General features: G+C 43.5%; 1 protein-coding gene across 2 annotated transcripts in view; it reads right to left on the reverse strand.

Annotated features, from left to right (window-relative positions):
* Positions 1-13,735, reverse strand: part of WDR70 (WD repeat domain 70) — a 411,295-nt gene that overhangs the window by 300,577 nt on the left and 96,983 nt on the right. For both annotated transcript variants that reach the window (XM_089687833.1, XM_089687834.1), the window contains exon 8: positions 12,430-12,583. In XM_089687833.1, coding sequence (XP_089543959.1) covers positions 12,430-12,583 — 154 coding nt within the window. The remainder of the gene's footprint in view (positions 1-12,429; positions 12,584-13,735) is intronic.

Below are 13,735 nucleotides of genomic sequence, written 5' to 3' on the forward strand. Positions count from 1 at the left end.
TTCAATATGGTTATAGATGAACAAAAAATGTATTTCTGCATTTTGTGATCAGTGTATAAAACTCATGGTTTTAGTGCAATCCAATGCTTTCCACTTAAAATAAAAATGTATCTCCATGCTGACTATTGATGCAAAAGCAGCTGGCACAATTAGGTAGTATATAAACCTAATAATGACTGAAAATGTAAATATAAAGTGCAGCGCTGAACAAATCGTGAAGTAAACCAATTAAACGTAATGATAAATGTCCATACGAACAAATAACAAATATCAAAAAAAGTCCATCCACAGCCATATACAAGTGCTGTGGATTGTAGACAACACAATTCAGCTTTAAATACACCGCCACCGTCTCCCAGTGAATTTCAGACTCACCAGAGATGTTGGTTGCCACTACAGCAGCATAAACGACCATATAATCAAGCAGAAACACATGTATCTTGTCATAGAAATCAATGGACAATGCCATTCGGTCTGCCCGGGTTCTGGTAAAATAAGGCTCGCCAGGAGCAAAAATGTATACTTCCAATAGTGTAGTATTGATTGTAAAATGGGTGAATCAATGCATAAAATCAATATACAAGCAGTCAATAGGACATCATCAAGGTGCCTTGATGATGTCCTATTGGATGAAACGCGTCGGGGAGGAGTTACAGTGCTGACGTCACACTGCTGTGCGATCCCGAGTCAGCAGTAGTGGCCGCTTATGTAAGCTGACTTTCTTTTGATTGCCTGTATATTGATCAAGAGCACTTATATATGGTGATGGATGGACATTTTATATTTTCTATTTTTATTGGTTTGTATGGACATTAATCATTAAATTTAATTGGTTTACTTCACTATTTGTTCAGCATTGCACTTTATATTTACATTTTCAAAGTTTTCCACTGTTTGTCCTGTGTTCTGACCAGTATTCTGCACTGATAACATTTTTCAGGCCTCCTACAGAGAATAAGAATCCAGCAATCTGAAAACTAAAGCTGAACTGCAGGCAGAAATGAATGCATGTTATCATTCAAACATCATTCAAATTATTTTTTCGTGTACATACCGGAATTGGTCTTGGTGCCAGCCTCTTGCAGTCTACTGTACAATCTTTACAGCAGAGCTCAGAGAGGGGAGGAAGAAGCAGCACAAGTAGCCAGACAGGCATGTTGAACTGCAAGGAGCAATCTTGATATGAACAGAGAAAGCAGAGAGCAGATACAGAGAGATAAGCTCATCAGTTAGCTGCTTTTCCTTTTCCCTGGTTGCAGCGTAGGGGCAGAGGGGGGCTGCAAGTGAAAGTAAAACTGCAGCAGAGATCAGGTCCCCTCCACTACTAGACAGGGCTGTTGTATGGGGCAGAACTGTGTACATTTTAGGACTGGACAGATAAGACAGAAAGCTCCTATACATGCATTTGATCAGCATCCCTACTGTTTTGCTTAGAGTTCAGCTTCAACATTTGCAAATACTTTCAGCTGCAGTTGTCAACAATCCCTTTTGAACCTACCGTAGCACACTATTGTCATCCTGGTTGCTAAATTTTTGCTGACCTTCCCACAGACCTCCTAAGATTTAAAAAAAAAAAAAAAAATAGATAGCCAGCTCAATACTCACCAGAATTTTGATAAATCTGGTAAGTATTGAGCAATGGTAGTATACAGTTTGCCATTGTTTGATGCCAATTTATGAAGACCCCTCTCTGTTTCTATTGCTTGAACTGTGAAGCAATAGCTGATATACTCTACATTGTCAAAAGTATTGGTCGGCCGGCCTTTACAAACACATGAACTTTAATGGCATCCCAGTCTTAGTCTGTGGAGTTCAATATTGAGTTGGCCCACCCTTTGCAGCTATAACAGCTTCAACACTTCTGGAAAGGCTGTCCACAAAGGTTTAGGAGTGTGTCTATGGGAATGTTTGACCATTCTTCCAGAAGTGTATTTGTGAGGTCAGGCACTGATGTCACATGAGAAGGCCTGGAGCGCAGTCTCTGGTCTAATTTATCCCAAAGGTGTTCTATCAGGTTGAGGTCAGGACTGAGGCCAGTGCAGGCCAGTCAAGTTCCTCCACCCCAAACTCGCTCATCCATGTCTTTATGGACCTTGCTTTGTGAACTGGTGCTGAGTCATGTTGGAACAGGAAGGGGCCATCCCCAAACTGTGCCCACAAAGTTGGGAGCATGAAATTGTCCAAAATGTCTTGGTATGATGACACCTTCCCTGGAACTAAGAGGCCAAGTCCAACCCCTGAAAAATAACCCCCCACCATAATCCCCCCTCCACCAACTTTACACTTGGCACAATGCAGTAAGGCAAGTACCGTTCTCCTGGCAACCGCCAGACATGTCCATCGGATTTAAAGACAGAAAAGCATGGATAGTCACTCCCGAGAATACATCTCCACTGCTCTAGAGTCCACTGGTGGCGTGCTTTACACCACTGCATCTGACGCTTTGCATTGCACTTGGTGATGTAAGGCTTGGATGCAGCTGCTCGGCCATGGAAACCCATTCCATGAAGCTCTCTATGCACTGTTGTTGTGTTAATCTGAAGACCACATGAAATTTGGAGGTCTTTAGCTATTGACTCTGCAGACAGTTGGCAACTTCTGTGCGCTTCAGCATGTGCTGACTTCGCTATGTCATTTTACGTGGCCTACCACTTTGTGGCTGAGTTGCTGTTGTTCCCAGTTGCTTTCACTTTATTATAATACCACTAACAGTTGACCGTGGAATATTTAGTAGCAAGGAAATGTCACGAATGGACTTATTGCACAGATGGCAACCTATCACGGTACCACGCTTGAATTTACTGAGCTCCTGAGAGCGACCCATTCTTTCACAAATGTTTGTAGAAGCAGTCTGCATGCCTAGGGGCTTGATTTTATATACCTGTTTTTATACACCTGTGGTCATGGAGGTGATTGGAACACCTGAATCCAATGATTTGGAGGGGTGTCCTAATACTATCGGCAAAATAATGTATTTTAGGCAGTAATTACTCAGTGCCCTAACCAGTCTTTTGGAATGATAACATTTCTCAAAAATGATAGGCTACAGATGATTTTTTTCTACAAGTTTTACTATTTCTACCAGTTGTCAGCAATTGCTTTTGTATGTAGAATACTGCAGTAACCCAGTTTTCTCATTTTTCTTTTAACTTTCATTAAATCTCTCAATAAAGTCAACCGAACATTCTCACATTCTTGTTTATTCCTAGGATTTTAGAATGCTCAATATAAATAAGTCAAGTTTCTAGTGTCTAAATCACAGGGGTACATTTAGGCCTCATGAACACGGCATTTTTACAGCCACTTTTAGGGGCGCCAGGCATTTTTTTTCCCGCTTCTACCTCTATGTTATTCTATATGACCATGCACACAAACTTTTAGAAGCTTTTGGTGGCAGAGGCATTTACAGGCAGGAATAAAAAAAACAAAAAACACAGGGTCATGCATGTTAATGCAGGGTTAATTCATTTCAATGGCCAGAAATGCTTGACGGCTGTAAAAGCGCCTAAATGCTTGTAAAAGTGTTAGACACTTTTACAAGCATCAGGCATTTTTTTTTGCCAAAACACTACTGCTAAGAAGAGGAGCGTTTTGGAAATATCCAGTGTGCATGAGGCCTTAAAGTACACCTGTCAGAGAAATACCAAGGGCTGCCACTGCAGACCGAACAGTCTGACTGTAATGCTAGCTTGCTAACTTTAAAGTGGTTGCAAACCTCATACATGAAATATAAACAAAGCATATTCCTCTATAGTGTGTACTCGTCTCTATCCAGAGCACCAAGTGTCAAATTTGTCTGCTGCCTCGTTCCTCTGCTATCTGCGCGAGTCACTTCTGACAAGTTTTCCTGACACCAAGAGAAAAATGGGGACAGGTGAGGGACCTTCAGCAGATTGACAGTCTCAGCTGTGTGAAGGGGGGGGGTGTGCCTTCCCTCCAATCAGCTCTCAGAGCTTTCCTTACTGAGCTCTGCAGAGTGTAATTGCAGCTCTCTACCCCCCCCCCCATTTTCTGAAACAGATGTAAAGAGGAGAAGACTGCACATAAACCGGCACAACTTATGTAGGAAGATTCGTTTCTCTATTTTCTCTGTGAATCACCTGAGGCCAGTAACTTCACTGGGTATAAGGGTTTAGAGCCACTCTTACAGAACTTATACTGTGCATAATTGCCCACCCCCCTGCATGGTACCTGCTATTTTAAATACTTTCCTCCCAGTTTTAGCATTCTTCACTGGATGGACCTGCCTAGCTTCTCAAAGCCTTTCTAGCGAAAGTATCTGCATTGCCTCCTCTTCATAATGTGTACACATGCCACAGCCCAATTCAATCCTTTAAGTGAGCAATTATTCTCTAGATGGCTGGAACGCAGCTCACCCATAGGAATGAATGCAGTCATGGAGCATTACGAAGAGGAACCAGTGGGGGCACTTGCAGCAAAAAGTCTGTGCTGTGCTAAGCAGGTCCTAGGGCTGCCAATAGAGGGGTGCAGGCACTACTTTCATAATGGGTCCAGGCCCAATTCAGTCAGTACGTGGGCCCGAGCATGACAGAAGCTTTCTGTGGGTGACACTAGTACAGCATCCAAGGATCGGTTCAGCTCCCAGTTACAGAGCCAACAGGGGATGTCGGAGCTGGGGCTGCAGAGCTTTTGCTCAGGATGGGCAGCCAGGCATGGTTCTGGGGGTGGAGCACACATAGTGCACAGTGACTTTACAGTGTTTGTGGCTGTAGCTAACAGGCAGGAGGAACCAGGGGAGGGGTGTGGACAAGTGGAGTTCATTGCCAAAACTCAGCCAATGAAAATGGGCGAGGGGACCCAACCAATTAGGTAATCTTTAATAGGGCCCCATGATTTCTAATGGTGGCCCAGACAGGTCTACACAGTGAAGATCACTGTACAGGCAATGAAGTATAATACGAGGTTATTTGCTTTAGTCATCCCAAGTTTGCTTTAATTCTTCTAACCCAAGAAGCTTACACTCACCTTTCCTTTGCTCTACAGTGAGGGAACATATGGCAGAGGATCAATTGGCATGTGTCCATAGCTTTGTGTTAGTTACAACCAGCAACTTGTTGCCTACACTGGGTGAGATGTAAGTGAACCTGTTGCTTTGCCCTGGGTAAAATGTTTACTATTGTGGCCAGACTGTATTATCATGGCAGTACTAGTGGCAAATATACTAAGAAACCAAAAATGTCATCCCATAAAAGTTTGGTGCCCATTTACAAAGCTCCAATAATCTATGTCCTAATCAGTGTGCCTAAGTACAATGATCAAAGTGGCAAGCATCAGCATTGGCAAAAGGCTCAAGATCTTTGCCCGGTATCAATGTCATTTCAAGTGTATCTACAACTTTTTTCAAGTTTTTCATGTTTGTTCATATTAAGTGTACATTCGCATTCCACGTTTTAATCCAAATGAACAAATTTCAAATATGTTTGAAAAGATGACTGCCTTTTCCAGTAAGGCTGGTGGAATGCAGAGTTGCTCTGGCTTTATGTGATTAGTAAATTAATCAGAGAAACACATTTCGGCAAAGCCAACTTGTTGCACTTTGTCCCTCCATCCATAATCTCTGACAAGGATCAGCTTGCAAATGGGGCCTGGCAGGATTCCCTTTCCTTACTTACTATTTCCATTCCACCCTTGTTCACTTTTTTTCTTTTCCCTCCAGGATTCAATGATAGAAGCTCCAAAGCCGGGGCAGACAAAACAAATCTAATGTTTTTCCACTGGCCATGAAATCCTTCAGCTCGTGCTAACACTAACAAAACTTCCTCTTCTCGTTAAACGACCGCAACCGTGACCACTTCTCCATTTCACCCAGCACCTGACATCCAGGTAGCTCTCAGCACACCCTCATAACAAGGGCGTCACCCTCTCTTTCATCGCAATCGCCCTTGTACACAGGCCATTTGTTTCCATAAGAATCAATCATCTTCCGCCACACATCACTTCTTCCCAGAGACATGAAAGTCTCAGCCAGAGGGGAACTGTCTCAAATGCACAGACGCGCGCCTTGGGAAAGATTATAGTAAATATAGAACGGAGGATGTATTATGGGGCATATTTATAAAGCAGAGAATGATCCTTCTTTGCATCCGGACACCTGTCAAAAGAAAGACATTTCTATAGGTCTCTGAAGGCTGTGATTGGGCCACAGAGAATAAAGATAAAAATTACAGATTGTTGTTTAACAGACGCCGATTTCACTGATCTGCAATAACAGCTTTCTGAAAATCCTAAAGAGGAACTCCAGGCAGATATAAAATACACAAATTTATTTTTTAAAGGCATTTAGTTCGAGTTGTACTCTGTTAGCTGTAGCTTTTAATGCAGTTCTGTCACACCTGATGAGCCTGGAGATCTCCTCAAAGCTTGCCGTTATTAATCTACATAGCTAGTTTCAGGCTAGGTTCACACTGATGGGGTGCGGTGCATTGCATGTGATTCGCACAGGAACCACACCGCATTCCTGTGCAAATCACATGTGATTTGTGTGCAGTGCGATTGACACCATACATTTTGTATGGCTCAAATCACACCGCACCCCCACCAAAAAGGTGCAGGACCATTTTTGGATCCGCGCTAGAATCGGATCACATGGGTATTCACACCTATGCGATCCGATTCTGCACATCGCACCGCGTTTTGTGGACTGATTTCAGGGGTGTTGTTAACTCAATATACACACCCTCATCGGTTCTCATGAACGGGGTGCGATTCTGATGCTGTGCGGAATTCGTACAGAAAACGCTGCAAATTCCGCACCACATCAGTGTGAACCAGGGCTTAACGTAGCTCAATTTTGCATTCAAATAACTGCTCTTCTTTCACAATATGAATGCGGTTAGAAAGCATCATGAAACTGAGGAATTTTATAGAGTACTGGCTTAAATCACTGACATTTCAAGCACCTGAAATGACCAGGAAAGAATTTCCAATTTAACATTTGGTCTACCCTCCTGTAGCAGCAATCTCTTTAAAAAGAGAAGTGTGGGCTTTTTTCCCCCCAAATATACTTACCTAGGTAGATACTGCATCTGTCCCCTGTCATCTCTAAGTGTGAGAACGCAGCGATCACATGACTGCTGAGTTCGCACAGCCACTCTGAGAAGAGAGCAGGACTGTCAGACACCGCTGTCTGCTCTGCCCCCTTCCCGCACTCATTGGAGTGCTGGGTTGGGGAGGGGGAGGGGGAGGGAGCAGCTGGCTAATGCAGGCCATACATGGGTCGAATTGTGATTAATTTTTCATTCGAAAATATTGTTCGCTCGGTAATCCGATGGTGCCATCAATGATTTCAAAAATCGGCCGACCAAGTCATAAAGTTTACCCCATATAACAGGTCTGATCAGGTCCACCTAAAAAAAAAAAAAAAAAAATACGACAGGCAGACCTGATCAGTCTACCCATGTGAAAGGGGCCTTAGAAAGTAATAGCTGTCCGTTTATCATCCATCAACAGACTGATGCAGAACGGACAGATGAAATGCCTGTGTGAAAGGGGTCTGAAGAAGCCATTACAAGCAAGTGATCAGATGCTGGCAGTCTATGTCCGGGGTCAATCTCTCACATGTGATCGCAGCATGAGTGTTACAAGTAAGTGCATATGATTAGGTACAAGAGCTGCAGCCTCCCATTGCTTTCAATGGGGCTGTCTAATCACAGCAAATCACAGGTACCCCAGCTGGGGGTCTTGCAGGTAAATCGTGGGCAGGGTGCATTCACAAGAGTGAATGCACCCAAAGTAAAATAAAATCCCAAATTTTAGATTCACGTCAGCACAGTAATAAAGGAGACATCTTCCAATGAACGCAGCGATCACATGACTGCTGAGTTCGCACAGCCACTCTGAGAAGAGAGCAGGACTGTCAGACACCGCTGTCTGCTCTGCCCCCTTCCCGCGCTCACTGGAGTGCTGGGTTGTGGAGGGGGAGGGAGCGGCTGGCTAATGCAGGCCATACATGGGTTGAATTGTGATTAATTTTTCATTCGAGAATATTGTTCGCTCGGTAATCTGATGGTGCCATCAATGATTTCAAAATCGGCCGACCAAGTCATAAAGTTCACCCCATATAACAGGCAAAACTTCTGTTCCTTCCAGGTCACGGCTCATGCGCATATTCTTTTTGGAAAAACGATCATACGATTTGAACATCATTGAGTCGAAAATCGGTAGTTTTTCATACATTTTCCAATATGCCCGATCACTGAAAAGGGGAGGAACCGCGTAAAATCGGCCGGTGCCATTGACCCACTAACAGAGCAAAAATCGGTCGATTATTCTAGATGAAAAATCAGTCGAATTTCGACCCATGTATGGCCAGCATAAGGTTCTCAGTGACTTGCTGAGAGGTTGAGCCAGGTGCTGCTCCAGACTCTGGGGTGGATTCCTTCCCCAGCCTAGACCATCTGAGTGCTGTCAGCCGACAGAAGGCTTTAGCCCACTGTCAGCTGAAAACGAGTCAAAGGAGTATAGAACAAACTGCACACCTGTGATCTGCAGAAGTACAGCCAAAAGGAGCTTTGGTTGTTCCTCTCCTTTAACTAGATGTTGTCTCTAGCAGCTAATCGTGCCCACTTGCATGTAACCTCCGAGGCTCCTTTCACATGGGCATCATCCATTTAGTCACATTTTGCTAAAAAATTTATTCAGTTTACATCAGCTAAAGAAAGTATGGGATTTTTATTTTTTTTTTTTAACACTACATACCTAGGTGGATGCAGCATCAATCCGATGTTGCATTTGTCCCCCTCTGGCTCAGACACTGATCGCTCAGCAGAACAGAGAGTGGTTACTGCCAGTCCCGCTGTCAGCTGAAAAAGGTCACAGGAGTGCAGAACAAACAAGCTTTGGCTATACTTCTTTAACATCCATCTTCTATTTACATTCGTTTTTCATCCATTTACATCAGTTTTTCATATGTTTATATCCGTTTTTTTGTCCACTTCTGTTTTTTAAATGAAACAAAAATGCAGACTAGTTCAATTTAAAAAATTGGACCTGAACAGAAGTTGACAAAAAAACTGATGTATATGGACACTGTCTGTTTACCCTTAGGCCCCATCCTTGCAGGGCGGACTCCACCAGAAGTCTGCTTGCTCAGCGGGGGAATCTGTCCACTGATGGCTAGTCCATGTCCTCTCTGCTTATGCAGGGCAGACATAGACACAGCCCACTGTCCTCTATGGGCAGTCAGATGTAAACGGACCACCTGTCAATTTACACCTGACTGCCATCAGGTCAGATCTGCTAAATGGATGGGGAAATGATCCCCATCCATTTGTTTTTAGCAGATAGGATCGGATCAGATGTAGGTGGATGTTGAAGGACACAAGTCTGTTTACATCTGCATCTCCATAGAGAACAATGGGGGGGGGGGGTCTGATCAGGTCCACCTAAAAAAAAAAATATGAGAGGCAGACCTGATCAGTCTACCCATGTGAAAGGGGCCTTAGAAAGTAATAGCTGTCCGTTTATCATCCATCAACAGACTGATGCAGAACGGACAGATGAAATGCCTGTGTGAAAGGGGTCTGAAGAAGCCATTACAAGCAAGTGATCAGATGCTGGCAGTCTATGTCCGGGGTCAATCTCTCACATGTGATCGCAGCATGAGTGTTTACAAGTGCATACGATGAGGTACAAGAGCTGCAGCCTCCTATTGCTTTCAATGGGCTGTCTAATCACAGGTACCCCAGCTGGGGTCTTGCAGGTAAATCGTGGGCAGGGTGCATTCACAAGAGTGAATGCACCCAAAGTAAAAAAAAATCCCAAATTTTGAATTCACATCAGCACAGCAATAAAAGGAGACATTTTCCAATGAAGACAGACACTAGTTCTGGAGACTCTGGGGACATCCCAGGATTCCCTCGTTATGGGGGGGGATTTCTTCTCACTTCCTGTTCTGGCTTTGAGACAGAAAGTGAATGGAAATCTCCTCTATGGGACTCAGAATTCGCATTAGCCCCTTGCAAAACCCTGTAAAGCAGAGTTTAGACTGGAAGAGGAATGAAGAACCACAAAGAGCCAAACAGTTGTGATGTGATGCCCATGTGTCACCAAGGAGCAAGCTGAAAAGTTCATTAGTCTGCTGCTTCTCCATTTACCATTCAGTCACAGGCTGGGGGAGATACAAAACCTGCCAGGCCTCAGGCACTTTGCATTTATGCGCCAGCTTTGGCAAGAATCCAGTGTATTCCTTTAGCTGAATTCAAAGTGGATGCAGATAGTTGTGGACTGCACAACGCAGTGCCAGGCTTACAGCAGCCGCAACCCTGTGTGGGTGTTCCAATGTCATCGCAGATGGAGCAATTACCTGCAGTTGGGAACAGGTGATTGCTCCACGTGCGCTTACAGCCGAACACTGGACAGCTGTGGCCGCTCTCAGTCTGTCATTGCTGTGTACAGGCTGAGCAGCTGCAACTATCCACACCCACACCCGTGAATCCAGCAGCAGGAATACGGTGAATTCTTGGCACAGCTGGGAAATACATATCATGTGAATAATGCTTAAAGTGAATGTCCATCTTAAAACTGCTCCCATCCCTCTTCTATCTGCTTTTCTAACTACCCTGTAGAAGCAAGATGTTTACACTTGCTTATTCACAGGGTGCTCTGGTCTGGACACACTATTTCCCCAGTGGCAGGCTTCAGGGGAGAGGAGGACATCTGACAATGGATACCCCATAGTAAGCCTAGGGATGACGTCACCATAAGCTTAAGCTTTAAGCTTAGCTAATACTAGCAATAAAATCCACTTTGTTACTTTAACATTATTATTATACAGGATTTATATAGCGCCAAGAGTTTGAAGGAGACAATACAACAACAATGCAGTTCAATACAAGAGGGTTAGGAGGGCCCTGCTCCTCAGAGCTTACAATCTAGAAGGGAGGGGCTGGTGGTACAAAAGGTAATAACTGTGGGGGATGAACTGATGGGAGAAATAGAAGATTCAGTTATTAGCTGAAGGCAGGATTGGCTTCCCTGAAGAGATAGGTTTTCAGAGATCGAAGTGGGCAGAGTAGGCGATAGTCTGATAGATTGGGGTAGAGAGTTCCAGAGGATGGGGGAGGCTCTGGAGAAGTCCTGGAGATGAGCAGGGGAGGAGGAGACAAAAGAGCTAGAGAGCAGGAGGTCGTGGAGGGAGTGGAGAGAACGATTTGGGTGATATTTGGAGACAAGAATGTTGATGTAATTTGGGGCAGAGTTATAAATGGCTTTATGTGTTATTGTTAACGTTTTGAATTTTATTCGTTGGGCAATGGGAAGCCAGTGGAGGGATTGGCAAAGAGGGATGGCAGATATGGAACGGTTAGTAAGGTGGATGAGTCTGGCAGCAGCATTCATGATAGACTGAAGAGGGGATAGCCTGCGATTAGGAAGGCCAATGAGGAGGGAGTTACAATAGTCAAGGCGAGAGATAACAAGGGAGTGAATAAGTTGCTTAGTGGTTTCCGAGGTTAGGAACGGGTGTATCTTGGAGATGTTGCGGAGGTGAAGTCTACCAGATTTGGACAGTGATTGGATTTGGGGCTGAAAGGACAGATGGGAGTCTAGGATTACACCTAGCACCCTGGCATGAGGGGAGGGAGTGATGGCTGTGTTATTGATCTTGATGGAGAAGTCAGGGGAGGGGGCACGGGCTGGAGGGAATAGTATGAGCTCTGTTTTAGAAAGATTGAGTTAGAGGAGGTGGAGTGACATCCATGACGATATGTCGCTTAGTATGTTAGTAATGTGAGTGGAGACTGAAGGGGTGAGGTGAGGGGTAGAAAGATAGGTTTGTGTGTCATCAGCATAGAGATGGTACCTAAAGCCATGGCAGTTTATCAAGTGACCAAGAGAGGAGGTGTAGATGGAGAAGAGAACCTTCAGGGACCCCTACAGAAAAAGGGAGTGAAGAGAAGAAGACAGAGTTATAGGTAACGCTGAAGGTTATGTAATCGCAGCAGAGAAAATCCAGGTCTCCTGCCCTGTCAGACAGAGCTTTTCTGTGTGGCAAAGCTATCTAAATCTCAGGACTGGATGGAAAGAAATACAAAAGCAGGTAATACAGCCCAATACAATGTATTGGGCAGTTTGCCCAGAGTGCATCATTAAGTTATAAAGAGTAGATCAGGCAGGCTACTTGGGAGATCATCTTCTCTGCAGGAAACTATGACACTGATCTGACTATTCACGTTCTAAATTTGATGGATACGGTTGATTTGGAAAAGGTACAAATTGCCCATATTAGAAAGGACCACCATAGCAACAATAAAAGATCTACATACACATATACTGATGCTGTCCTCATTCAACTGCATCTTCTATATAGCTTAACCTACTCTGATGATAATCTGCTTATGTCGGAGTATGTTTAGTACTTAAACTTTCATGTATAAGGTCTTGTAAAAAAAGATTTCATAACCCTCTTACTTTGGTGTTTGCCATGTCCACAATATACTGGTCTCCCTTAACACACTCCATGACAGGGAAGCCATCTCTGTCCAGCACTTTTGCCTGCGAGTTTCCAGCCACCACAAGAATGACATCTCCGGTAATGCTGTACTGCAGAGACTTGATCTGATGACTGAAGAGAGAGAGAGCACTTATCAGCCTATAAAGCGTACAGACGACAGCATGTAGAATTAACAAAGATGTAAATGTACAAATAAATTAAAGATATTTTGTTTTCTAAAGCCCCGTGTATCAAAAACAATTGATTTTTTTTTTAAATAAAATATTTGTTTGTACCTTGTTTTCATCCCCACCTCATCTCCATAACTTAAAGATAAGAGTTGTGTTGTCCAGCAGGGCAGAATTCAGGCACATCTGAAAACACTGCTTGGGTTTTGAATTAGCAGAGGCAACATTGCCTGCATTCTATAGGAAGTTAAGAACAACAGGTATTTTTGTACTTGCACTGATTTTACATACATTTTAAAAGGAGTGTATGCTGTAGATCAGAGTCAGCTTAGTGCAATTCCACCATTAATTTTGTTCCATACACTGAGCATTCCAAAAGCACGTATGAAATCAGTGAAATTTGAAAAAAAGTGGACTAGGTCAGATGGAGACAGCAAATATTCAGAAAATTGCACTGGAAAAATGTTAAAACAGTAAACTACAACTTGCAAAGATTTGTAATAAATGATTTCAACTACTAATAGCACTATATTTACTGCAAGGGACTTCTTGGACAATGTATAGGGCGAGAGAGTAAGAAGGGGTAAATCCAATGCTTAGGGCAAGAGAGTAAGAAGGGGTAAATCCAATGCTTAGGACAAGACAGTAAGAAGGGGTAAATCCAATGCTTAGGGCAAGAGAGTAAAAAGGGGTAAATCCAATGCGTAAAGCAAGAGGGTACGTTGGGGAGAATACAATGTGTAGAGCGAGAGAGTAAGAAGGGGCAAATCCAATGCATAGAGCAAGAGAGAGTAAGAAGGGGCAAATCCAATGCGTAGAGCAAGAGGGTAAGAAGGGGCAAATCCAATGCGTAGAGCAAGAGAGCAAAAAGGGGAAAATCAAAAAGGAGAAATCTATTTTTGTATAATTTTTTTCAATGCATTCATTGGAGGACAAAGCTTTAATTTGGATCATTACCATGGGTACAGTACAGTCCTTGATGGTGACCACTGCCCCCTAACACGGTAACACAAAGTCTGTTAAAGTGATTGTAAAGCTTACGTTTTTTTCATTAAAATAACAAACATGTCAAATTCTCCTGCTCTGTGCAGTGGTT

Source organism: Staurois parvus, unplaced genomic scaffold, assembly GCF_062004578.1.
Source record: "Staurois parvus isolate SC_StPar_1 unplaced genomic scaffold, SC_StPar_1.0 ptg000438l, whole genome shotgun sequence".
In the NCBI taxonomy this organism is placed as follows: Eukaryota; Metazoa; Chordata; class Amphibia; order Anura; family Ranidae; genus Staurois; species Staurois parvus.